This window comes from Oryzias melastigma, linkage group LG5, assembly GCF_002922805.2.
Source record: "Oryzias melastigma strain HK-1 linkage group LG5, ASM292280v2, whole genome shotgun sequence".
NCBI lineage: Eukaryota > Metazoa > Chordata > Actinopteri > Beloniformes > Adrianichthyidae > Oryzias > Oryzias melastigma.
The window spans coordinates 16,335,924-16,363,831 of record NC_050516.1 but is presented as its reverse complement, the minus strand read 5'-3'; the positions used below and the strand labels follow the sequence as shown (position 1 = coordinate 16,363,831).

General features: G+C 38.2%; 2 protein-coding genes across 3 annotated transcripts; both read left to right on the top strand.

Annotated features, from left to right (window-relative positions):
- Nucleotides 1-2,574: 2,574 nt before the first annotated feature.
- LOC112145484 (trichohyalin) lies at nucleotides 2,575-25,262 on the top strand. 2 transcript variants are annotated; one of them, XM_024270743.1, is made up of 10 exons: nucleotides 2,575-3,029; nucleotides 4,675-5,679; nucleotides 8,820-10,740; nucleotides 20,040-20,143; nucleotides 20,883-20,961; nucleotides 21,894-22,038; nucleotides 22,130-22,254; nucleotides 22,347-22,525; nucleotides 22,613-22,690; nucleotides 24,395-25,262. In XM_024270743.1, exons 1-9 carry the CDS (start codon nucleotides 3,013-3,015, stop codon nucleotides 22,683-22,685), a joined length of 3,648 nt encoding a protein of 1,215 aa, XP_024126511.1. In that variant the 5' UTR covers nucleotides 2,575-3,012; the 3' UTR covers nucleotides 22,686-22,690; nucleotides 24,395-25,262. The 2 variants fall into 2 exon arrangements, with proteins under 2 accessions (XP_024126511.1, XP_024126513.1); XM_024270745.2 differs by lacking the exon at nucleotides 2,575-3,029 and adding an exon at nucleotides 3,903-4,384.
- A 340-nt stretch (nucleotides 25,263-25,602) lies between these two features.
- LOC112145485 (beta-crystallin B3-like) lies at nucleotides 25,603-27,350 on the top strand. Its single transcript, XM_036211948.1, has 2 exons — nucleotides 25,603-26,807; nucleotides 26,894-27,350. The coding sequence occupies exons 1-2, from the start codon at nucleotides 26,641-26,643 to the stop codon at nucleotides 27,180-27,182; spliced, it is 456 nt and encodes a 151-aa protein (XP_036067841.1). The 5' UTR covers nucleotides 25,603-26,640; the 3' UTR covers nucleotides 27,183-27,350.
- Nucleotides 27,351-27,908: the final 558 nt, after the last annotated feature.

Genomic DNA, 27,908 nt, shown 5'->3' with positions numbered 1-27,908 from the left:
AGCAACACGGAACTTCCGGCCAAAACTTTCAAAAGAAAAGCTTAAAAAGCTTTGCTAATTTTTTTTTTCAATGTGTCGTTTTTTTGCATTATAAAACAACATTTAGAAATAAATTTTTCTTAGATAATGTGCCTTAACAGTTTAAAGGAAGAAACAAAATGATATTGTTCTCAATAACTGAGGAAAATACAAGAAATCAACCTTTAAAATTATTTCAACTACGTTTAACATTTTTTTATGCAGTTATGTGGGCCTAGTCCAGTCTTTTTTTTTTACTTTTATTTAATTTTGCCCTTTGAAACCCATCAATGTAAATATGCATCAAACCACTTCTGCTCCTAACATACCTTAATCAGCATCTATGAAAACAAAAACATCCGGGAATTTGGTTTTCATATATGGAATTAAACTCAGTTGTTAAAATAAAAAATAAGGAATTGGTGAAAATTTAAAGGGAATAAAAAGTTGGGATTAAACTATTTCATTAGAAAAAATATTCTTAAATTTAAAATCGCAGTGGCCTTGAAAATCTGGTGTAAATGACTTTAAATGCAGATTATAAAATAAAAAATCTGCACATGGAGGACATGGTTTTTTGAGCTCTTTAAGGAACAGAAAGTGCTTTTAAACACAAACTACAGTGCCATCTGCAGATGCAGACTGTATCATGCAAAAATATTTCTAAATTGGATATAAGAAAAAAAAGGATGAATGAAAATGTCAATTTTTGTGTTCTGTTTCATCGATCCTCTAAATCTGCTTTATTATTTTTGGGGGTAATATTTTTGGATACTGGGCTCTATTCCACCTACTGTTGGGCATCAGTGCGGTACATCTATAGACCGTTGATAAGATATCGATATTTGTGTCAATAGGTACACTGTGTTGCATGATGACAAAACAACACTCACATTCGACTTACGATGCCTGTCTTTGGAGAGGTAGCCAGAGTGCCTGCAGAAAACCATGACATGCACAGGGAAGAATAAGCAAACTCCACACAGAAAGGTTCCAGCTGGGACTCAAACCAGGGCCTTCTTAATGAAGCAAGAGTGCTAACCAGAGCCCCTCTTCTGGTTGATATTTTGAGTAATTTAATAGCTTTGAGCCAGCAGACAGCTGTGGGTGTCATGGGGGTTTTTCTTTGTTTGCTACCTGTCTGAAAACAAGAAAAGCAGGCTGACAACAGTACCGCATTCATCCTGCAGCTTAATCATTACCTTCCAGGTCAAAAACACAGGTGGATTCTCACACTCCTACCATTGTGTTGAGAGGAGAAGAGAGGTAGCATGAAGGAAGGAAAGGGACATATATTTGAACCAATTTTTAAAATATGCATTAATTTATGTAAATCTGTGAAATAAAAATCAGCAAAAATAATCAGAACATATTTTAAATTTGATTCTGGTTCTTGGAATTTTAATGGAACTAAAAAAAATGTGGGTTAGATGTAAGAAAAACAAAACCTTGTACAAATCAAAAGAAAAAAAATGTGTGAAAAAGCATTCTCTTCATCTTAAGTAGATCGGTACACTGATGGAGGTTTTACTCTTTCAGGATTTTTGATAAATAGTAGAATTCCTCATCAAAATTGCTGCAGCAAATCTTAAGACTGCCACCTCCATACCTCTCTGTCTGTGAAATTCTCAAATGTTAAAGTAATTTAATCCCAGGTGTAATGGGAAACACGTCGTCCAAAAAAAAATTACTTTTGTCTTAACACTCTACAACTGTTTTCCCAAAAGTTTCAAAGTTTTGGCTATTTTCCTGTGAAACTGATAGATTTTTTTTCAAGCAACTTTTTCATCTGCCACTGATTTATAACAATTTAATTAAAGAAATACTCAGAATTGCAATATTGATACCAATAATGTTCTTGGTATTTCTAAATATATAAGATTGTTTCTGGTTGTTTCGTGACTATTTTTTGTTTCTTTTATCAAGGTCAAAACAATTTTGTCAGTTTTAGAGATGTAAAGGATACAGCCTGCGTATCACAAATCGATGTCATTATGGGAGTAACAGCAGTATTGGTTGGAAACCACAGAAAAAGAGTATCATGTTGGTAAAAAGGTATGGTATCAGTCGGTGAGTAAATCATTTTACTTCAAAGACTTTCCTTTAGTGATGGGTCATACTCGAAAGCATTGATTCTGAAGGTGAACCACAGTGAGAGGTTGTGTTAATTAAACACATTACAACCCCTCTTTCACAGCACTGCAAACAAACCCAGAATATATTAATAGGAAACACTTTTGCAACAAGTCTAATACACACCGGTCAAAGTCAAGGCCCGGGAGCCAGATCCGGCCCGCCGCACAATTATATCTGGCCCTCCAGATCATTTTATTTTATTGTTATTAATGCCCGAATGTTATCTTGCACTTATTCCAAACTTGTATAATTTTAACAAAATATATTTTTATGGAGAATGAAATATTGAAAGTAATTTAAGGTTTAAGTTGATTTATTCTGGAACAATATTCCTGCCTCTTTGTTATTTATAGTTATGTTAAAAAGTTGCTTTTTAGTGTATTAAATAAATGTTTAATCCTGTTCGCCCCGTGACCTAATGTGTGTTTTGGATTTTGGCCCTGGTCTAATCTAAAATACCAGATTTTAAGTTTGAAGCTGTTTTGCCAAAGACATTTTGTTTATGTTGTTTAAAATAAATAAAATTACAAACGTTTATCAGTTAAAAAACATATTTTCATGTATATTGTTCCAATAAGGAAACAGAATATCAATGCGTTTAAGATTTTATTTTGAAGTGAAATCCGCCACTTCCTGTCTGTTGCCCGTCCGATGATTCGAAGAGGGCGTGTCTGCGAGTGTTGCATCTGCGTGACGTCTCACTACTGTGACAATGACAGAAAGCAGAGGTGAGACAGGAAAGACAGTCAGACAGAAGAAAGCCGTCAGACAGCTGCTGGCCAGGAGACACAGTCACGGACAGCTCAGAAGGACTTTTACGCTGGAACGTCTTCCCGCTCCTTCCGGTTCTTCACCTGTATGGCTCAAGACGACAGGTAAACAACTGGGAAGTTAACTATAACCTACTTATCTTTCTATAATATATGTAATTAATGTGTTTAATTTATTTTAAATTAATTTAATCGACATTTAAGGTTTTGTTCCTGAATTAAAATGATTTATTCTCTCCTTTTTATTGGTTCAATGACTTGAAGCTCATTGTTGAGTTGTTTATTAGTAACTTATTAATAATGGAAAGCTTTGATTGATTATTTTTTATACAGATGACACCGTGTTATAGCTAAGCGTACAGTTAAATGTGGTGTCAATAATGTGGAGCTCCATGGTTTCACAGCGTCACTCAAAACTGAGGTAAACAGTAACTGGGAGAAAAGACCTTGGCTAAGGGGGGGCAGGCACCCAGCAAAGATAACAAGAAAAACTGAGAAACTTCTCTGCAAAATAAAACCCCCCAAAAAGCTGCAGGGGTATGAATTTCACTGAGAAATCTCTTCGCTGAACGTCAATAGAGCTTCACCTTCTGCAGGCTCTCAGGGGTTTACATGCAGACAGAAGAAACAAACACAGGGCATTGCCCAGCCTCAATGAATGGCTCATCTTATTACACAATACCACACACCCACAGGTGTTGTGTCTTGTGTGGCAACACAAGAACACGTATCACATGAAGAGAAGAAGAAAAAAAAGTGAACTTCACGGCTTTTGTTTGGGAGCAAAACAGCTTATTTGAACCTGCTGTATTTTCACTACACAACAGGGTTCTCTTTTTGCCGGCGTTGAGTGTATCAAACTAGAAGGGGTGTGGAGTTACTGGTCTGTGCATGTGTCTTACAGGACCAACCGGATGCTGCATACAATGGTATGAAACCATAGGCATTTTTGTTACTAATTAGGAAACGTCACTGTTGTTATTTCAGCAGAAGGACTGTCAAGTGTTCAGGCGGTTTCTCCTTCAGTTCCTTGAGAGATCCTGTGTGGGGCGCCACATGTTTGTGACGGGGTTCCCACTGTAGCTGGTGTGAAGCATCCAGGCAAACATGAAGATCAACTTCCTTCTAGTTTCAGATGACTTTTGTTAAACTATATTTTAAAAATAATAAAAATACATAGTTAGGAGTTTGGAAATGTGTGGAAAACCTGTTTTTTACCATGTTTTTGATGCATTTTCTCATCGGTTTGTGCATTTATTTGCAAAAATAGTCAGTATAAACATTAGCTTTTTTAAATATTTTTTTAAAGATGTTTCCAAGTGATTTTTTTTCTTCTAATTTTTTTATTATGGTTTCCTGTTTTGCTCTGAGCCCAGGAAGCATCCTCTTTCATGAAAACCCCCCTCGGAGTTTGTTTACTGCAAGGAAAATCTACAACTTGAGTGACAGCAATAGGACAGGTATTGACTTTGACAAACTGGATTGTGTTAAAAAAAAAGATGACGAATGGAAACAAACGAGCAAAATGGAACACGAATCCATCAGCGGGGTATTTCACAAGAGATGTTTGTTTAGTGCGATTGATTAGTTTCACTTAACCCCTCCAGGGAAACGCAGCTGCAAAAAATGTAGACCAACCTGACCTATCTGCCTGTCTTCATAGAGGAAGGGAACTTTTCTGGAACTCAATTATATATTTTAACTGTGTTTACCTCCGTTTATGTAACTCTTCTCTCCTTGTATTTTGCAGTGACTCAGCTATGGAGAGCTCTGTTGAGGCTTCCCAGGCAGGAGGCTCCATTAAACCCAAGCCAGCTCTTGCCCCAAAGCCCATTCTGGCTCCTAAACCTTTCTCTTTGCAAAAGAGCACCATAGTTCGAAAGATCCAAGCTCCTAAGACCGCTAATGCTGGCTCCAAGGCGAAAACACCTCTCAGCGATAAACCAAATGCCCCCAGTAGCACCAAACCCACTTTGACCACCCCAGCTAAAGCACCCGAGTCATCTAATAAAACAAGTACGGAAAGCGTGACTGCCGAAAAGCCACCAACAACAGAAGAAGTTAATGAAGCACTTCCACACAAAGATGAGGCTCTTGATGTTTCATCAGAAGTTACAACTCCTGCCTTAAAAGTCACTCCCGTGGAGGAGACAACCAAACCTGAGCCTGTTGAGGTGGAGGATGTAATCCAGGAAAACCCCAGAGCCTCCACAGATTCAAACTCAGAGCAAAAAGATACGCAAAAAGAGGAGAATGAGACTCAAGCTCCTGATGAAGAAAAGACCGACGACAAAAGCAATGAGAGCTCCTCTGAGACCCCTCCAGCATTTAGCAGAGGCAGCACTCCAAGGCGTCTGTCTGCCAAGCTCAAATCTATGTTTGAGATGGGTGGTCCAGCTCCGCTCCCCAAGCCTACAGTAGCTTTCTCCACGACCAAACCCAAAGATGAAACGCAGAAACCAGAACCTCCTAAAGAGATCCCGGCAGCGCCAGAGCCAGCGCCATCCAATGAAGAAGACGGCGCCAGCGAGCAGAAGGAAGATTTCACCGGAGGGAAGAGCATCAAGCGCAGAATCAGTCTTCTGTTTGACTCGTCCTCCAAGCAGGAAGTCGAGACGAAGAAACAGGAGACGGAAATTATAAACGGCGTGCAGGGTGTGAAGGATCGCATTAAGAACTGGGCTGTGGAAAAAGGTTCTGAAGGTCCACAAGCTGACGAGAAACTTCAGAATATACCCAGAACCCGCTCCAAAAGGTGAGTACGTTTGAGGACCAGAGTGCAGCTGAAATGTTCTTAAAGTCCCACTACGATCATCTTTTGATCTATTTAAAAGCGTTAGTGGTTCTTTAATTAGGACCATTCAGTTTTTAGGCAAAATTTTAAAAAACTCTCCTTTTTCTAGGACATAGTTTCTGCAGAATGCCAGGAGTTCATTAAATATTGTCTCTGGGTTGTGGCCGGTACTGTAGGGGCAGAGTGAACCTGCTTTCATTTCCCATCATCCATTGTTTTACTTACAGCCCCTTACGCTTCTAAGCTAATATTAGCAATGCAACAAAATGGCAAGCTATATTGGATCAGAATGTAGTAGGGACCTTGTGGCTTGCCGTAGTAGCTGGTATGTCACGCTTACAAGCTTTTCAAACTGCAATTTCCTGTTCCACTACCATTGATTGTTTCTTTAAGACAGGGACAGCATACATTAATAAAACATTTACCATTGTAAATGTATAAGATTATAGCCTTCAAGGCTAATTTCCATCTTTAGTACCTATAGAAAATAATAAATAAATACTCAGAAGCGCAATATTTTCTTCATACATTTCCTCCATTATGACAAAAATCCCACAAGACCATGTTAACCCTCTAAAGCCCACTACAATAAATATCTAACAGAAAATGTAGATTGTTTGGAATTAAGCACTTTTTTTTAAAATGAAATCCGCAAAAAAATGTAATAACATGTTTTTTTTATGAGATATAGATAGTATCAAGTTCGATACATTGAGTGATTTTGTATGCTTTTACTCACAACAATGCAAACATTTTGACACGAAATACAAAAAGCCTGTTATTTACCCACTGTTTCAAATTTGACACACACGTGGAATAACTGGATTATAACCATTATTTATGAAAAAAATGCATTAATTTAATACAGAAAGTCGTCATTCAAAAAAGGATGAGTTAATATTTCCAAAAAGTTTTTAAAAATGAGGTACGCTTCTCCCACCATGAGATCTCATGGAGGCAGCCATTTTGAAATTAGCAGTAAAATTCCTTCTACTGCCCCCAGTTGAATGATGATGCACTGCAGGTCAGAAAATATAAACCAAGTTCTATATAATGGGTTCTTATGGAACGTTTTGATCATGCTAATGAGAAACAGGTTTCAGATTTGGGTGTATCAAATGGTTATATAGGGTTAAAAACACCCCNNNGCCCAAAAAAAGTTTCAACTCTCCTGGTGTGAGCTGCTTCATGTCCATCTCAAAGCGACCTTTTCCTAAGATCTTTCAGCTAAAAACATGCTGCCATGATCAAGTCTGTCTGTCTAGCCCCCGGCAGAACATCTTCACATCAATCACTCCTCCGTTTTGACAAGTAGTACACGGAGTGCAGAGGCTTCTTCTTCTTCTTCTTCTTCTTCTTCTTCTACAAGAACAGTGTCTTCTCTTTTCAATTCTTCCTCACTAAATGTATACTTCCTGAGGCACTCGCTTGGCAGGGCTATGCTGGGGGCCACATTTTTGGGATTTTTCGTCTGTTCTGTTTTTAGAGCATTCAGGTGTGCAGTCAGGCTGATCCAGTTGTTTTGTTCAGGCAGATTTTAGCTCCGACATTTCTGCTGTAACTCCTGTGAGTTATTCTAAAAAAAATGGAGTTTGTAAAAAAATCTGAAAAAAAAAAAACCCAACACCGTTTCAAAATAAGGTTTTTGCTTCTGTCACCTCTTCCAAATAGATTCTGGGAATTGAACTAGTGCAGGAGTCAAGTTAAAGTTGTCTAATTGCATTAAACATGCACCCTTTGTTCTTTTACTGTCTATAACTGTTCAAATCACCAGATTAATGCACAAGTCCATAGAACAGACACATTGTAGCTGATTTTTTTTGTCATGTGAAGCAACAAATTTAGATTGTAGAAGAACTTCTCATTGTAGAGCTATCAAAACCTTCCAAATATTTCAATGTTGATCATATCCTTGACTTACATCTGTAGAGTCATCTGACCAAACAGCTTCCCAAACAAGCTGAGTGTGTGAGAGTTTTGAATACTTTTCTGTCAGAGTTTAAAAAAAAACAAAAGAAAGAACTTTGTTGACAGACTTGTCTTTGCTTTAACAGATTTTTTGTTATTCAGCAGCAACGTTTCTGCTGGAACCCTAGCAATAAATCAAAATCATCTGCAAGTTATTGTTTTTCAAATTAATGTAAAGACTGAGACGTAGTTTTAATTTTATGCAAACTATGCTGAAAGTTTGAGGCCTTTGTTGTCTGCAAGTACGTTTCTGACACAGCTTGTACTTGCTTAAGAGTAAAAATAAAATAAATATGTTGAATACAGTGGAGTTTTTTAAAAAACATGTTTATCTTGCATCAGCTATCAGTTTTGAATGTGCCAAAAGTTAGATTTTGTGGTCAAAATTGGTTTTATTTAAGTCCTACTCAAAATAAAAGCATTCTCAGTGGTCTTTTAATTATGATTATGCCGTTTTAGCCTAAATCCATTGAAACATAATTACTGCAGAGGAGTAGATGATAAATTCACCTCTGAGTTGTAGGCAGAACCGTTGGCACAGAGACCCCCCCCTTCCTGTCACCCACCTGTTTACATGCTCTCCTGCTAGCTTACAGCCCCTCACAACCCTAACCTGACCTTATCTGTGCAAGAAAAAGGGTGAGCAAAATTGGAGCTGTCCAGCCGTACAGTTTTGAGTCAGATATTAGGTAAACAAAGGGGAATATGGCCGTCTATAAGTGAATGCATCAGAGTTGAGAAGATGATGTATTTTCTACATCAAAAATACAATATTTTTCAGATGGCATTTTTGCATCCACTCCTGATTCATAGGGATTTGAATAAACAAATTCTCAGAAATGCTATTTTGAGCTTAGTGTTCTTTATAAATGTCCTCCATTATGAGAGAAAAAACACAAGAATATGTTAAAAACACCAGAAACCAGATTTTCAACAATCTTTCCCTTTTACACTCATCCAAATATAGCTTAATTAGTAAAGATTCCACAACACATCAAGTTTATTTCATCACAAAATTTCCCTGTGCATCTTTCAAGACAGTCTCAGCAATAATGTATTTAATTGGTTTCAGTCACTTAAGAATAGCTAGTTAAATGATCAAATAAATGACTGTTTTTGTGTTTCTTTTGCAGCATTGAGGCTACAACACCTCCAGCAGCAGAGGACACAGCCCAAACTCCTACACAGGTTCCAGATACAGAGGAGGAATCTGCTCCACCTTTGGATCCGCCGTTACCTGAAGAACAATCACCAGTGACCCAAGTAGAAACACCGAAAGATCCCCTTATTGACAACAAATCATTGGAAATCTCTGCAGAAATACCTGAAGAGGAGAAGAAGGTGATAGAGGAAGAAGAGGCCCCGCCCTGCATCAACAGTCAGGCAGCAATCAATGATGATGATAAAGAAAGCTTAAGAAGAGAACCTGCTGAAGTGGCTAAGAAGAAGGACAGAAGGCGCTCTGTTCGCTTTGGTACCGTGGTGGCAGATGATGGTAGACCTCCAATAAACCTGGGCTCAGATCCAGAATCCAGCACAGAGGAAGACACTGAAGAAGAAGATGACGAAGATGAAGATGTGGAATCTCCCTCAGCTTCAGTGCCCATCCTAATAAGTGTAAAACTGCTTCAGGAGAAGAGTGACGAGATCCAAAGACAAAAAGAAGAAGAACTGAAACAAAAGCAGAAAGAGGAGGAGGAAGAACAGGAGAGACTGAAGTTAGAGGAAGAGCGAAAAAGAAAGGAAGAGAAGGAGAGAGAAAAGGCCAGACAGGAAAAAGAGCTTAAGCTCAGAGAGGAGGAAGCGGAAAGACGGAGGATGCAGGAAGTAGAAAGGAAACGGTTGGAGGAGGAACAAGAACGGTTGGAAAAAGAGAGGATTGAGAAGGAAAGACAGGAGGAACTTTTGCAGCAGATGCAGAAAGAGGAGAGAAGAAGGGAAGAGGAGGAAAACCTGGAGAAGGAAAAGACGGCGTCAACATTGAAAGAGAGGCAGCCACAGGAAGAAGAAAATAGTAAGGAGGACAATGATCAACTGGAAGAGGAAAAAGTGAAAGAGTTTGAGGCAGTGAAGATGAAAGAAGAGCTGGAGGTGGCGTTGATGAAGCAAAGGCAGGAGGAGGAGGACAGAAAGAGGGCAAGGGAGATGGAGGAAAGACTTGCCCAAGAAGAGCGAGAAAAAGAAAGATTGAGAGAAGAGGCTGAGGAAAAAGAGAGGCAAAGACTGAAGGAAGAGGAGGAGGAGAAGTTGAGGCAAAGACGAGAGGAGGAGGAAAGGGAAAGAAGGGAGCAGGAGAAAAGAGAAAAGATGGAAATACTAAAGCTTATAGAAAGACAGGAGGAGGAAAGGAAGAGACAGATGGAGAAAGAAAGAGAGGAGCAACTAAAGACAAAAATGCAAGAAGAATTGGAAAAACGGCAAGCAGAAGAGCTGAAAGAAAAAATACAGGAAGAAGAGAGACATAGAAAAGAACTTGAGTTGATCATGCTGGAAGAGGTGAGCAGGGCAGAAACAGGAAAAGAAAATCTTATTGGCTTTGATTTGGAGGATTTGCCTCCAGTGTCTCTTTGTTCCCCTTCGTCGAACATCTCTGAGCCTACAGAAAAGCTCATCGATGTAGATTACGATGATTTCTCCGTTAAAAATCCAGAGCTTGACGTGGAATTTGATGATTTTTCCGTCAAGCCCAGAAAATGGGGCTCGCACGCCAGAACAGAAGCCGCTCCAGCCAAACACAAGTGGGCGGCTGACCTTGAAGATATACTAGACTCTCTTGAATTTACACACCAAGCACCAGCACCAGTGGAAAAAGAGGAAGAATTGAGGCCGGTCCAGGAGCAGGCAGGGAACAAAGAGGCAGGGTTGTTGGTGGATGTGAATCAGGAGGAGGAAGAGGAGAAGAGCGAAGGTAGTAAAGAGGAAGACCTTCCTGCAAATGTGGAAGTATATGAAGAGGAGACACCTGAGGAGGAGGAGGAGGTGGAGCCCAAACCTGAAGAAGAGGAAGAGGTGGAGGCTGGAGAGGATGAAGCTAAAGAAGAAGATGATAAAAAGGTAAAAACATCAATCTTAGCTTTATCCATGACTGTATATAAAAACTGAACCCAGTGAGTGTGACATCATCCATAGAAAATTATTTACTTCTGGGTCTAACTAAATTAGGCTGATTTAGTCGCCATTTTTTCCGTAATGTGTAAGTTGCCATATTGGAGCCAGAAATCATCAGTAAGCAGTGATTGGTCTGTTTCAGTCTGAGTCATTGTTTCTATGGCAACTACTCTTGCCAATCTGGAGTGAGCTTGTTGGAAGGCAATCAAATGTTTCAGATGTTTGGCATGAGATCACATACTTTTATTGAGGCATCGGATTGGTCAATTTATAACTTGAAAAACTTGTACTAAAGAAAAAATATAATGAAAAAAATAGGCTTAAGAAGAATATGTTGAAAAAGCAAAAAGATTTATTCTGATAAATGTAATGACAGTAAAATTAAATATTTCTTCTCATCTGTAAATTGTGCATGGATTTCAATTCAGTTTCATTGACAGAAACATCCACCGTTTGGCCTCAGCATGCATTAGGCAGGACTGTTTCGTCAGTAATTCTGTGGTTTGGTTTAAATCCCTGCAATGACAGACGAGAAGTTAATTAAAGGACGGTAACCTACAGGTGCTTTTATCCTAATACCTTCTGTTGTTTATGAGGTTATTTTTCCACAGAACTATTTCTGCCCGGTAGGTGTGAGGACTTCAGCTGAACTGACACTTTACCATTCCAGTTGCACTAGTAAAATATGTAGTATTACTTGATTGAGGTAAAGTTCTTGTGATTGCTAATAGTCATAGGTGTTGCAATTGTATTACTCGTTAGAAGACAAAGGTGCGTTTATATAATCTGGTCCTTTTACGCACACCACACAGATCACAATATTTTGGGATAATTTGTTGGATTTACGTTTTGTTGAGGTAAAGTTCATATATAGAAGTAAATAAATGTATTTTCTGTGTTTTTTTTCCCCCTGGAATTATTAGAGTCAGTCACTCGAAGAGATGTGTTTGCTTGTGGGTGGAGGTGTGACTGACAGCCAGAAATGAGGCTTTGTCATTTTTGTTTGTCATTGTTGTTTCTGCCGTTGCCAAAACTGTAGTTTTATGTTGGAAACAATATCAGAGGAGTCGCTCAGTCAGCTTTGAAGAATTTGTGGGTGGAATTTGGCTCTAAAACAACACTGATCGTAAGAAGACAGAAATCCACAAGTTACAGGAAGGTAAAACTCTGGGATACTTGTCAACGTTTTTCAAGAGTTGAAAACTTTTGTGGTTCCTAAAAGGCATAAGCTAAAAAATTAACCGCAAATGTTTTATTGCTTGATTAGATTCCAATTTTATAATTTAAATTTGATTTTACACAAAATCTTTAGTTAAAAGACGTGTATAATTTGATAATTGAATTTAAAAAATATATTTTTTTGAAGAAATACTCATTTGTAGCCAGAGATATACCTCTAAAATAACACACACACACACATATATATACTCATCCAATTTATGACATTTTATTTCCTTTAACTTAACTTGACTTTAACTTCTTTTCTTTTTCTCATTCATTTAATTAAGCATAATTTGACTGTCAGCTATTGTGATCGAAGTGAGAGACAGTTTCAGTGTGACAGTGGGTTCAGTCAATCTCAAAATTGACTGAACCCACTGTCATACTCCTACAATATTTTATATTAGTTTGAAATATCACATGTACCCTTTGTCATTACAATTAGGAATACTGCCCATCCAGTGTTGCTGGTAAATCGCTTCACAATTCTTCAGATTAAAAGAATTAATATAGTTTTTTCTGCCTTTTGTTTAATTATAATATAAACCACTAAAAAAAAACAACATAACCTATATAGAAAAGGGGTTAAAATCCTGAAGGAACAATAAAAATATATATAAAAGTCAATAACTTGCAACCTGGGTTTGCTTGTTTTACCTGTTTGCACATGCATCATTTTGGACAACAGTTGATGAAACACTAAGTTGAACCGTATGGCATTTCGTCTGTGTTTACAGTGTGCTGAAAAAAACAATTGTGTGCAGAAGTCACATTTCAACTCGTAGGAGCCAAAATGAAGTTCCTTCCCATATGTCTTTAATTTTGTAGTTTTGCATTTTTCACTTTCTTTGATTTGTTGATTAGTCACATTTGGGAAAAAGGTTGATAAGCACCTGCTCACCTGCACTCTGGAAGGAGGAAGAGAGTAGAGCTCGGGCTGTTTATTTCTGCTGACCTCTATTATTTGTTTTATTTACGCCACCACTTTATTTTAAAATCACCATTTTTCTGCTCGTGGTTAATTGATCTTAATACATAAAAATTCATCTTTCTCCCTCTGATTATTTCAGCAAATGAAAATAAACAGTGCAGTCAGACAGACAAACTGAACCCATCGGCTTCTCGGGAGGCTTCAACAGGAGAGTCGCCTCTACATAACCATTCTGCACACACAAATGCACTCTTATTTGCAATCCTTCTGAATTTTTTTGTACATATTTTTCTTAAATTAAATTTACAGGAAGGTAAAACTTTAAGATACTTGTCAACGCCTTTCTAGAGTTGAAAATATTTCTTGTTCCTAAAAGGCATAAGCTAAAAAATTAACTGCAACCTTAAATTCAAGTTATTACTTGGGATTTTGGTTAAATTTAATATGGTTAAATTTTATTTGGTTCAAATTAAATGCAATAAATACCAATATTTAGAAAAACCCTGAATTACAATCGGTTGTAATTTGCCTGTCATCTTTTTAACTGATTTAAAATAATGTAAAAACTATCAAATTAGGTGTGTTGGCATTATTTTGCTATATTTTTTATGTAATTTTAATTTTTTTGGGCTCTTTTTATGCTTGAGTGGTTTCTGCTGATGAATTGCATGGAAAAGACACTAAAATGAGACAAAATTAAGCCAAGTTGCCAAAAAACCCAATATGCCGCTGCTCAAGAACACATCAAGATATTATATTATGGTCTGTTTATGTAGAGAAAAAATATACAAATACTTTGGGGTAGCTTGCAATACTCTGTGATGGGATACCATGTACAACCTTAATGGTTGCAGTAAAACCTGCTTTATTTTGCTAGTTTGCACCACTGAGTGGCACTGCTGCTCTTTGGAATTGTACGTTCGTCTTTCTGCGACAACCAAAAAAAAAAAAAAACTGTCAAGTTTACATCATATACAACGCCACACTCATCTATCAACATGATCTTAATGTGTAACAGTGGGTTTATATTGTATAATGTTTACTTTTCTGCTACAAGATAATCTTCACAGTGAAGTGGCAGAGATATGCCTCTCAGAGAGAATGAGGAAGTCATTTAGAGAGTAATCCAAGTATGCAACCAACCATGCACCTTCTTTCAAGCTGCAGCCAAAAAGATGGAGGAATTATTGGCTCTTGTGAAAAAGGGGGTGTCTAGTGGTCAGCATGCTTTTATTTGGATCTGTCCAGCACCTCAGAATGACCATATACAGTCCCTTTCTCTGACTCTTCTTAGCCGTTAACCTGTTTGGAAAAAGTCTTCACACTTTCACCCCCTATTGCTCACACACACGCTTTTCACTGAAAAGAGGACGGGCTAACCCGTGGACAAGAAAGTTCATGTCTGCTGCTCAGTCTTTTATCTCTCAGTCAAGTATTCGCTCTGCTCTGTCAGGCTTCCTGCTTTCTGCTGCCCTGTTTTCTCACAAAGAGGTGGATCGTTCATCGCCTGCGTTTTACCTACCGGAAGAGTTCTGGAGAGAGGCACAGAAAACACCTTTATCGAGCTTGCCGCACCTTTTTCTTTCCCTCTGGATTTTCCACGCCCGAAAACTGATATCAGATATTTCTTTGAGTTCACTCAAATCTGCCCAGAGCTACGGGGAGGATCTAATGCTCTGTTTTTGGATTTGGATGCTTGGAGTGACAAACATTCTCCACGCTGCTTTTTGGAACTTTGGCTAACATTCCTGACAGCGGGAGCACATGTTTTGGACAAGAAGAGAAACCAAGGATGCACATGAAAGGAGATAGTTTTCTAAAATAATTAGATATTTCTAATATCCTTCAAGTGGAGGACAATGGGAGGGGAAGATCAGGAATAGCAACAGGTCTTTAAGGAGGTCTGTATTTGTAGTTCTGTCAAAATCGTTTTGTGACAGTCTAAAGAAAATAAAAGTCTCCTTCAGTGTGTAAAGTGAAGCTGTGAAAGATGGGCCTTATCTTGATTAAGACATCAGCTTCACAACGTTGTGCCTTCTTTAAATAAAACTTTAAAGTCAGATCAGAAACCCAACTTCTCATCAACCAACGAAACCCCTTCAACTCTAACAAGAAGGCTTTTTGCTGGAGATCCTGCTTTCATGGTGACTTTCCCACGTGGACGACCAGTTGTGTGAACCGTGCCACCATGCAGTTCTTGGGAGGGAAGCTGTCAGCCGCCCAGCTGCAGGTTACAGGCTGGGTGGGCAGCGTGCGCCGGTCCTTTCAAGGTGCCCTGGATCTGGTGTGGGGTCACTCGGAGGAGAAGGAGGAGGAGGATGTCAAAGAGGGAGAGGGGGAAGAAAGTGGAGGCAAAGAGAGGAAATTCAAAAGGGCCGTGTCGCCGCTTCAAAACTTCACCAGGCGTAGCAGAAGATCCACACGGCAGAAGAAAGCACCTCATGGCAGCTCTGTAAGAAACGATGCACTTACACAACTTTGATACTTTAACAGTGCAAAGACTGATGAATCAATTCTAAAGTTTTAACATTCTGTTTACTTTGGGGTATTGCATTTTCTATGTTGGTTCCGCCTCTGCCTGCTGAACAACACCCATGCAAATCTAAGAAGGGAGTGTGTTAGGCAAAGGCTGTTGGTTGGAGGAAGGGTGGACTTATCTGATAAAATGAACACAGTTCTATCACTATACATGCATACGCTTTCCCTTTCTGCTTGTGGGTTGTGTCGGAGATAAAGCACAAGTCAAAAATAGTGTGACAACTTTTTACATATATTTGTATTTGCTACATTATTTGATTATGTCATTGGATCAGTGGCTCACGAGAGAGGCGTTTTTACAGTATGTTGCATAAGGTCAGGTCTAGCCTGAAGATTGCATGGCGGTACTCTAGGGGTGTAAGGTTTCATTTTAACAAATTGATTCATAATTTGTGGTTGCTGATACGATGCATAGTTGATATTGGTTCATTTTGGACAAAACGATTCACTGTCCTAAAATTGATCCAGGACATCTTTAGCCAAAAATTCAGAGATAAATACCTGGTACTGAACAGTGTGGGTGAAGTTTTTCTAGATTCCTTGTATTTCTTGCAAGATGTATGTAAATTAAATATGTGTATAAAATAGTAAACAAGATTTGCAAATCCATTCAGGTGTGATGTGAAGGGATTTTGTTGTTTTTATGTTATTGTAAAATAAGCCAAAAGTGTATTTTCCAAAATGGAAATCATTGATTTATTTCAGTTTGAAACTATTTTATAATAGTATAGGTCCGTTTGAAACTATTTTATATTAGTATAGGTCCGTTTGATTAACAAGTTGCATCAGACATCTTGATATGGTTGGATTGTAGGAATATAAACCAACTTATCAATAAAGTCGAGTAATAGTTACACCTCCAAACATGGCTTCAAAGCCAAATAGTTAATGGTTAGACATCAGACTTTCCTTTTACTATGTGGAGCTTTCATTGTGAGATTCTAAAATCCTCTGTAGCAGGTTGACAGGTAACTTGTCCTCAGCAGTACATGTGCTCTGCCTGTTTTGTTCTTCACCTCAAGGTTTTTGGTGAAACTCTTACCTGAATAAAGAAAGCAAATCCTATTTGTTATATTTCAAAGTGCGTAGCTTCATTCTCCAGTCATGTGTTTTAGGTTTGTTCAATAGGAAAAAAAGAACCTTTGAATTTGACAAAACATTGACTTTATTCGTGCTTTTTTGAGTCATTGTGTGTAGTCTCCGGTTATTGTGTTTGTGGAGACTCAACGATCTAATCCTCTTCACTTGAGTGCAAATAAGCTTTCTGAATCAGTCCAAAGAAAAATCATGGAAGTAAACTTTAACATAGCAGACTGTGTCTTAACTTGCACAACACATTACAACACCAAAAATATAGTCTGAACTTCCGCGGTGGTTATGTCTACACTTCTTTAGAAAGGCTTTAGACCATAGATAAAAATCACACAACACTCTTCAAAGAGACTCTAAATTATGCCCAGATCTCTCTGAATCAACTACAGAAAAATACAAATGTTTTAAATTTTGAAGACTCTAAGCATTATTTTGTTCTATTTACTACATAGAAGCATATTGTAAATCCTAAATCCATGTAAGGAAAAAGTATTGACTCTGAAAAAAAAAATCGTCATCAGCTTCATAGTTATATTATACTTTATGAACAAATTTTGCCTATTTTATTGTCAATGTATTTTATGTTAAGGCGACATGTTACTATTTTCCTATTTCACATTATTTTAACAAGTAATTCTGTTGCTTTTTAGCATGTTGTTAGACTTTCTTTGCAGTATTTGTTCATTAGCATCCCTATAACGTTAGCATTTTTTTGCCAACACTTGTCTTCCATTTTTTTAATACTACCATTAAAATTGGACTAAAAATCTGCATTTTAGAATTTAAATACGACCTTTAGAGCACCATGTCTTAAGTTTGACCTTAACCCTAACCATAAACAGTTATGTAATATTAATATCACAAATACCTAGTAACGGTAGGCTAATGTCATTTGTAAGATGCTAATTTCTAGGTCCTTCCATTGTTTTGACCACTTTTTGCATTAAAATCCTACATTTCATTCCTTTTAAATGAAAGAACTCTTGTGCTTTTTAAAGCTTCTCATTGCGTTTATACCCTGTCTTCTTTACCTGATAAGTGGTTTTCTTCTTCGGTTTTATAGTTTAAAGAGCATTTTGAGGGACAAGCTGTTGGTTTATTTGTGATCTTAGGTTAAAAGTAAAACACAGAAATTAGTTTAGATTTAATTTGGGTTTTTTTTGTAATTGTTTTGTCATATGTCCAAGCAAAAATATAATCTATGACCAAAAAAATGCTTATTTTAAAGACTTTTAGTTTCATGATATATTACCACAGATTTTGACTGTTATTTGGACTCTTTTATTGTGTTTCTAGTTAGTTGATTTTTTTTTCATATATTACACTGACATCCTTTTCTTTCAAATATAAGCAGATGGATGTTTCAGTTGACTGGGTGTAGGACTGGCGTGCGTATTCAGTGTGGGTCCTTAGGCAAGACATCTTATGTCTAACTATGTAGCCACAAAGGAGCTCAAGTCTGCACTTCCCTGTACCGGTCCCCAGCCCGGATAAAATATAGGGTTGTATCAGGAAGGGCATCAGGAAGGGCATCCGGTGTAAAAATCTCTCTCACCTGTGTGAATCAGTAAAAGCTGTTTTGCTGTGACGACCTCTGAAAGGATGTGCCGAAAGGTGAACAACAGCATCCTTTTTTCTTAAATACTTGTTCATTTTCATGTCGACTAGCATTACTTTTTATTGACTTTTGATTTAACAGCTGCAGAACAAAACAAAAATTTGATTCAATTCAATTCATTAGCATATTCTGTGATTTTGTTTAGAATTTGGATCTGTACCGTTTCCTCTAATACGATTCAAAATGCATCTTAATGCAAATCAACATAAAAGATTCAATTAACTTTGTGAGGATGTGATACAGTCTACTTTTTTTGAATGGATACAGTATAGATATAAATTAGTGTTCATTTAGTGTTTAATACTATTTTAACAAAAAAAATCCAATTTATTAATGTCTAGAACATTTCAGCTTCCAACATAGCAACACCTGGCATTTTGGCTCTTTTAGTTTTGTTCTGTATGGTAATACAAAATGTTGTCATTAATTTATTAAGGCATTGTCTGTAGTGCTGTAAGTTTATGTTGTTTACTGCATCAAACACAAATCTCTCACTGTAGTTAACGGTATTATTTTACCTGCATCAAAACAAAACTAATAAAGTTAGCTATAAATTGGTTGTTTACTTCCAAATCAATTGTACAACTTTTTAACATTATCTTACACAAATCTGTGGTTTTAAACCAACTTGCTCCGACTTTTAGCTCAATATATTTTTCGATATGCATTTATTTTTTTTTTTTACATCCCCATATAGAATACAATCCTTATATAAGCTTTGTGTGGTTTCAATTTTTTTTTTGTTGTTATACCTTTTGTCAGATGCCTTTAAGTGTTTTTATGTAGCTTTTTATCATACCCTTTCTAACTCGATCTTATGTGATCCTAGTTCCTGTTCATTTCATTTTGTACATCTGGCTTCTTTCTATAACTGTGGTACATAGGTAGGGCAGTCAATATCTGATCACAAGATTGTAGGTTCAGTCAGTGTTTTTGTATTGTTATATGTATTTCTGCAAGGAACTGTTTTTTTAAATGCAACAAATGTGGGCAAGATCACTTTGTAAGATTTACCTGGATTCATAAACTTTGAGAACCTTTACACCTTCTGGTGTTTTGTGTCCTATTCATTTACAACTGTTATTTAAAAAAAAAAAATCAAAATGAACTCTAAAATCTAATTAAGCTGTAAAAGCGATATAAAAACTGTGTTGATTCAGGATTAATGTGTCATAAAAACAGTACCTCACTTCTGAACTGTGGTTATAGGAAAATCATCATCCCATTTCTTTCTGCTGTGATGCTGTTAAACAGCAGGCTAATTTGCACATCAAACTGCTCTGTGAACTGTCAACAACATACAAACCCATGAAGGAGATTATATGGTTGTTTTCATGTAACCAGGCTACAGTATCGTGCTCCTCAAAAGCGAGATGCGGCCCCCGACTAAGTGTAAGCTTTGCTTAGAGGAATGCGTCGAGGACGTGCACTGAGTTGCTTCGCAATTGGTATGTGGTTGTGTTGATCTGTGTGTGCGCACACGTGCATTCCAAACTTCTGTTGTGTTCCGTTGGAAGGCGCACTAGTGTGTGTGTGTGAGTGTGAGCATGTGTGAGCAGGTTTTCCGGGTGTTAACAGAGGACAGCCCAGTCTCTGTGACCAGCTCATTAAAAGAGACATGCCTGACTGGTCCTTAGGCCTGTCTCCCTCTGTAGTTACTGATCTTGGCTCAGAGTTCGGTCCATTATCCCCCTGCTTTTGCTGTGCTAAGTTCCAACCTACTGACTAACAGGGCAACAAGGAGCATTTCCTTGAAAGAGAAGTGTCGGTAGTAAGGACACAAAGTTAACAAGATGCTCTGTCTCACACACTAATACAAACATTTATATTGTTTGCATCTCGCAGGTGCAGTTCAAGAGCAGAAAGAATGAAGACCAAGACATTAATGCCTTGACAGATCAAACACAGCAGCAGAATGGGATCTGTGAACAAACATCGGAAATTAGAAGGTAGGAAGGAGACCTCACCACCAAACAATTCAAACACGAATACATTCTGTACTTTGCAGTCCTTTTATATGGCTTTGTGAATGAGAAACATGACTCAGCATGTTGAAGTATCATTCTTTATGTCAGGTGCTGAGTGTTTCCCTCAACGCTGATGGGACTCAGTCTCACTTAAGCTGCACAGGCGTCTCCAACCGTGTTCCTTGTGAGCTGCAGAAACAGCTATTCAGTAATTCCTGATTAGCTGGACTGAGTCAGCTCATTTTCTGATTGGCTAAACACACATGATCTAGGTGACCAGTTATTACTTCAGTAGGGCCTTCGCTCAAAAGTAGCCAGGACATGCTCTGGCGACCCTATGACCCTGAAAGTGATACAGCGAGTTAAGAAAATGGATTAAAAAGTTAAAGTCCTATTAGTTGACACACGTATGTCAAAATTTGTTCTCAACATTTGACCCATCCCTGGCGGAGCGGTTAGCTGCAGACTTTGCCTCGCTAGGGAACCTTTTGGTGGTTTAACCTCCCAGTCCAACCCCTTTATGTTGAGGATCATGCAGAGAGGCATTGGATCTCATTCTTGGAGCCTTTGGTATGACTCGACCTGGATTTGCACTCACAAACTTCCGGTCTCAGAGCAGACACTCTACCACAAGGCCACTGAGCTGGTTTGAATGCATTGTAAAATTATACTTTGCTCTCAGTATTGAAACTTTTAATGAAGGATCATTTTGAATTTTCAGATCAAAGTTTGTGTCTGGTCACATCCCTGATGTCACCCCTGAAGCCTGTGAAGAGCCTGACTTACCACTGTTACCTGAGGTTGGTACAATCTCATAAAAAAAATACCTCCTAATAAAAAACTTTTTGAGGTCAATTCAGTTTATTTATAAAACATCCATTATTTATGCTATTTTCATGCACTATAGGGAACAACTGTTAAAGTAAATCATCTTTTGATCTATGTTAAAAGCGCTCCCACTAGTTTTCTATTTCATGATTATGCTGTTTTAAGGGGAAAAAACTGTCATTTTCTTGGACATAGTTTCTGTGGGGCGGTAGGGGTTCATTAGAAATTCCCCTCTGAGTTGTGGGCAGGTGGTGCAACGTAAGCCCGCCCCTACTTCCGGACATTCATCTGTTTACACTCTCTCGAGCAATCTTGGAGCTATCCAGCCATACAGATTTGAACCAGATACCAGCTCAGACAAGGAAAACAAAGACATATATAGATCTATATGTCTGCAAGAGGGTGCATCACAATGGAGTGGAGGAGTGAGCTGAAGGCTTGCCGTAGTAGCTTCTACCTAAAAGCTTTTTCAAACGCTATTTTTTATCTGCTCCTTGTTAATAATGGTTTGAATAAATAAATACTCAGAAATGCCATTTAATGTTACAAAATGCTACAAGACCATGTTAAAAACACAAAAAAATTCATTGGAGTGCGTCTTTAAAAAAAAGTATTGTTGCAACAATCTGCTGACTGGTTGGATGCAGATAGAACAGTAAAGACAAAAACTAAAACACCTGCTATAATGAGTAGTGATCAACTGCAACTGTGACACACACAAACATGAAGAGAACATTATTTGTTTGTAACCTGCAGATTAACACTACATTTAAATGCTGTTTTGCAAGTCTACCTCGGAAAATGTGTCGTCTTCTGTGTTGGCTTTGGCAGGGCTAATGTGAGCTGATTTTATCTAGTGATCTGTCTGTTATTTGGATGGTTATTTTTGTGTGTGTCTGCACAGAGCTCCACTTCACTCCTCGACATCAGCGCTCAGAAATCAAAGGCACAGCTGGGCAGGACAAGAAACCGGGCTCGTCCAACACGCTCACTTCGAGCCAAACCCAATCAGAACCCCAAAGTGGAACTGAGAGTCAATGACTACTCAGGTTAATGCTTAAATATATTATATTTAGCTCATTTATTAATTTATTACCATTAAACTTTCACTTAAATAACTTAATTTTCTTCCTATTTTAGATTCAACAGAGACTGAGCAAAGACAGTCAGATTCAGAGGAGGAGAAGCCCAAACCAAAAATCTGTCTTTCACCGTCTTCACAGCGAGTGGCTGCAATTCCCGGTGTGAACCCTGCAGATCTAATTGTATGGCCAAAAAGATAATCCAAGTCAAATGTTTGTAACATGTATTTAACTTTAGTTTAAACTCAGGAAAATATTATTTCTTGCCCTTAAAGGCTCACCTAAAAAAGAGAGGTACAGAAAAACCTGATATGGAGGATGAAGCAGAAGAGAAGAAGCCAAAAGAGGAGAGAATTGAGGAAGCATCACCACCTCCTCTATCCAGGTCTCCTCGGCTGCGTACTCCTCCTGCAGGAGCTGCGCTAGTGCTGCCACCTTTAGGCGGTGATGGAAGGTACACTCAGATTTAGCACCTTAAAATATGACATTGAGAATTCATGTTTTGAAGCTTTTTAGAGCATTGATGATGTCTGTGCTACAGTGTGAAGCAGTCGCCTGCCTGGTTACAAGAGCTGAAGACTAAGAAGCGAATGAATCAGCAGGAATCAGCCTGATGATGGTGAGTCACTCCAGTCAAAAAATGAACACATTGATTCAGCAAAATGCATTAACTATAGTCATAACAAACTTGAAATGAATTTCAGGTATTGTGAAAAATATTATTTCATCATCAGTGACCAATGAAAAACATATTTGATAAATTTTTTGTATGTCAGGAGACTACATTTTTTAATGTATTTATTTTTTTTATTTATTCTAGAAAAGTTGAGAAAACATTACTTATTACAGAAATGGCCTGAGTTAGCAAATTTGAGTCCTGGATTTGAACCCCTAATCTGAATGTAAACTAAATTGGAAGCCAAGCTGCTCAACCTTATAGGCTACAAAAACATGACTTATAACTATGTTTAAAAGTGTTGTGTTTCTTTCCATTCTGATGCGTCCACTTGTAGACAAAGAGGTCCATGACCGTCTTTGTTTTCCTCGTCTGAGCTGATATCTGGTTCAAAACTGTACGGCTGGATAGCTCTGATATTGCTTGCCATTTGTGTTGCACTGGTAATGTTTGGTTAGGGTTGTATGGGACTGTAAGCTTGCAGCAGAAGACATAAACAGATGGATGATGGGAAGCAGGGATGGGATTACTTTTCACCAACAGTACCACCCGCATTTCAGAGATTAATTTTGAATGAACTACTGATGCTCAACAGTAACTAAGTAGTAGAAAATGACACAGTTTCTTTGATTAACTGCATAATCTGAACAATTTTAAAATAGCTCAGAAGACAATTGGCGTGGGACTTCAATCCTATTCCTATCATATTTTGATCTGTTGTGAAATTGTTTCCAGTGGTCTTTTAGTTATGATTATGCTGTATGAAGACACAATTTTTAAGAACTTTGTTGTTTTACAGGACAAAGTTTGTGAAGTGCGGCAGGAGTTCCTTAAACATTTTCCTCTAAGTTGTAGGTGGGACTATTAGTGCAGAAATAAGACTCTGCTGGTATCCCATCATCCCTTTGTTTGCACCAGTGGTGGGCAAACATTTTGACTGATGGGCCAAAAAGGATTCTAAAATTTGACAGAAGGGTTTGAAAAAGTTGTAGATGAATGGCACATATTGGCAATCCAGCTCAAAGGAGAAAGAAATAACATATAATCTGGACAAAAAATACTTCAATCTTGATTGAAAATAAACTTATGTAATTTTTAAAACAGAAAGTTTTGGAGTTCTGTTTGGACTTTTTGGAGAGTCAACACCGTGGCTTCTGTTCTCACTTTAGGGCCAATTTCATCAGTGGGTTGATGTCCATAAGGGAAAAGGATTATAAGGGATTATCATTATAATTGATTTTAGTTTTGCGGGCCAGATTACATAGTTTGACGGGTTACATATTGCCCTCCGGACGGTGGTTTGCCCAACCCTGGTTTACACTCTTCCCCGCTAGCTTCCAGCCTCTTACAACCCCAAGCTAACAGTTTTGAGCCAGATGCCAGCAGAGACGAGGAAAGCAAAGATATTAATGTATCTATTTGTCCACAAGTGGATTCATCAAAATGAAGCGGGGCAAAGAGGCTTTAGCATTTTTTCCTCTCTTGTGATTCATTTCAATTTGAATTAAGAAATACTCAGAGATGCAGTCTTAAGCCTAATTTCCTTTAACTATGTCCTCTACTGTGAAAAAAGGCTACAAGAACATGTTAAAAACACCAAAAACACCATTTTCATTGGAGTGAAACAGCATCCTTTTTCTCCTCTAGGGGTCACTGTGGGGTATCCCTCTGCCTGCTTTAGCTGATGATACAACAACAATGGCTCCATTCATCATTTGGCGTACCTTGTTTTGGATCTTTGCTATAGACCCCTTTGAGTGGATTTTAGCATCACGCTGGACTCAGACAATCTGGAACTCTGACATCTTATAAATGAAATGTGGTGTCATGCGGTGGCCCTGTGATGGGTTATGTTACCATTTTCTACTGTTTTGTGTAAATAAAATGAGAGTCAAGTACTTTTACATCTTTAAGTTACACATGAAATGTAACCATTACAACAACTTTTAGATATAATCTCCAGCTTCTGCTCTAATCATGAAAGAGCTCTTGGATGCTGGAAGGATCAGCCAAAAGTCCTCATCTTCCAGACACAACTACACCATCTGGAGTCAGCAACTGGAACACGTAAAAAAACAAAAACATTTGCACATAACTGCTAACTGATGTTTACTTTTTTTGTCTTTTCGTGAAATATCTGGTCATAAATTAAAGTCAGTCTTAAAGCACTTTAACCAACTGCCATTCACAAAGGGCAAAAGATAAAATAAAGAAAAACTGTAGTCGCTTAACCCAGGGAGTTTTTTGCTTTATTTATTTCTGTTCCACTTTTATTCAACTCAAAGGAAGTACTTTGTTATTTTATTGACATACCAAGTCGTTCTTAAAGCATTGTGGGTTGTTTTTGGGGGCGATGACTCAAGGAGCCATGTTTTTTAAGCCTAAAGAAGTGCCTTGTTTTGCTTTTATGTTCCTTTTTTTAAATCCTCGTGAATGAAAATCATGAATGTAATGATACTCTTTCTGGATGTTTATTGGAAATTGAGGGAATTTTAATAAACTTTTTTTAATGAAATGTGGTAGAGTGTGTCTTTTTAATGGGGAATTTGCACTAAATGTGTTCTTAGTTGGGAATCACTTGGCACACAAAAACTAAGGCATGCATAAATCAAAGTTGGAAAGAAAGGGAAAGTAACAGGTGGAAGACTGGGCAGAGGAGAGCAAGGGACCTGGGTGGGGCCAATAGTGCTGAGTGAGACTGATCTCTGTTCATTCTCTTGGCCAGCAGTCAGTACTTGCACCCATTATAGGATCATGGTCATGATGGCAGCATGGGTAGAGTTCGGCAGCGCTTGCCAGTGTGCCAGGGACAGAGGGCAAGCCTATTCAGAAGCAGTGTCATGGACACAATGGATACGACAGACTTGCTGCATCAACAGGCTTTTTGCTGCTGTGGCCAGAAATAAACCATAAATACCCCCACCAGCGTCCACCAAGCGCTCGCCAGGCCTCGACAACCACACACACCCTCACACTGAGACGAGCAGACAAGAGAGCGGAAAGACGCAGAGCGTGGCTTGTAAGGGGTGCAGCGAAGCACAAGCCATTCAGGTGAAGCAAAATTTAAAAAAAATTAACAAATTTTATTAATTTATTTAATCCATCCTCCTTTAGTTCTCATGAAGCTCTATTTATATGCATGACTATATATTGTTCTTAGAAAAATTTAAATGATAAAGTTAGATAAATTTGTGCAAATGTCTTCCATATAATTTAGAACGTGTGTCTAGATTTTACAATCTTCATAAGTCATATTTGTTTAAGTTTGGCTGAAGATCGCTTCTTTATTAGAGAGAAAATGACAGAACAGCAGGGAACCCCAGTCCAGCTGCCTGCAGAAAAGGGCCAAGGGGGAGCTGGAGCCACTTACAAGGTACCAGTTTGAAATGATGAACTTTTTCTGTATCTGCTTTTTTTAATACAAATGGACTGAAAAAACTAACTGGGACTTGGAGCACCTCATCCAACTGCCTTCTTGCTCTGGTGTTGCAGCTGGCTGCATTTGAATTCGAGAACTTTCGTGGGAAAAAGGTAGAGCTCTCTGGAGACTGCAAAGATGTGCTGGAGAAGACGCAAAGAGTCGGCTCGGTCATTGTGGAGTCAGGACCGTGAGTGACCACTTTCCTGATGTATACAGCTGGTTGATCGATTGAAGTTAAAACTGCAGGCTTAACAAGTATATGTGAAATGTCCTCATTTCCAGATGGGTTGCGTTTGAGCTCCCAGGTTTTGCAGGAGATCAGTTTTTGCTGGAGAAAGGAGAGTATCCACGCTGGAGCACCTGGACGAGCTGCCAGAATAGCTACAGTCTGGGTTCTTTTAGGCCCCTGAAAGTGGTCAGAACTCATTTTTACAATGGATGTGGACTTTTTTTAATTTTTTGTTTTACTTCTATGTATTTTTTTTTTATTTTTAAGGATGGTGCAGATCACAAGCTCCACCTGTTTGAGAACACTGGCTTTGAAGGCAGAAAGATGGAGATTGTTGATGATGATGTCCCCAGCCTTTGGGCTTATGGTTTCCAGGACCGTGTAGCCAGCGCAAAGGCTATTAGTGGAACGTAAGTCATTCTAACCTAAAGAAAATATTTCCAAAGGGAATTGTTTATGTCCCATAAATTTGACTTAATATCTTTTCCCATTAAAGTTGGGTGGGATACACGTATCCAGGCTACAGGGGGCACCAATACGTGTTTGAGCATGGAGACTTCAAGCACTGGAACGACTGGGGAGCCACTGAACCCCAGATCCAGTCCGTCCGACGCGTGCGGGACATGCAGTGGCATAAGAAGGGGTGCTATATCGCCCCCGCGCCTGCCCCAACCCCAGCGCCTGGACCTGGACCAGCCCCTGCTCCAGCTCCTGCTCCCACCCCACCTAATCCCAACCCCAACCCTAAGCCTAACCCCACTCCAAAATCTCAACCCCAACCTTAACAGCACACCTCGATCATCTCCTCCTGACTTCAGAATGATGAATGCAGAGTGCCCAGCTTTTCTTTCATGAATCTTGTCACTAAAAACAATCTGATCATGCAGTTTTGTAAACTAAAACTGACTAAAGACTTGTGCATCTCTGACAGAAATAAAGGTTTTGGCCCTACATTTAGTTGTGAGGAATTTATTTATTCGTTTGGGTTTGTGGCAATAAAAACTATTCAAACGTATAACATTTGGGAAAATTGTTTTAAATAGCATTGTTTGGATAAAGTCATTTAAAAAGAATACTCTGATTACTTTGGTCAAGCAATAAAAAATGTGTCCTAAAACTCCTAAAAGCCGAAACAAGAAAATTTTTACTTTATTTGACTGTTAATTTGCAAATCCAGTCATGGTAAAACATGAATCAGAAAAGAGCATAAAATACCAGAAATGGCAGAGTGAAAAGGTAAAATAAAAATGAAAAATTGGTAGAGACAATAAGAATGTACTACTTATCTTAATTATTTTCTTGTTCACACTTGGAATATGTTTATGAGACTTGAAATAATCAGAAAAATAACCTTAAAAAAACGGAAAACTAAAGACTTGTTTTTTCTATTTAAGTATTTGCACAAAATAAGGACTAGGTTCGTTACATCAGAAATATTTTAGCCCGAATTGTCTATATAGTAGAGAACAATAGTGGGGGGAATAGTTAACTTGTGAAATTTCTATCTTTTT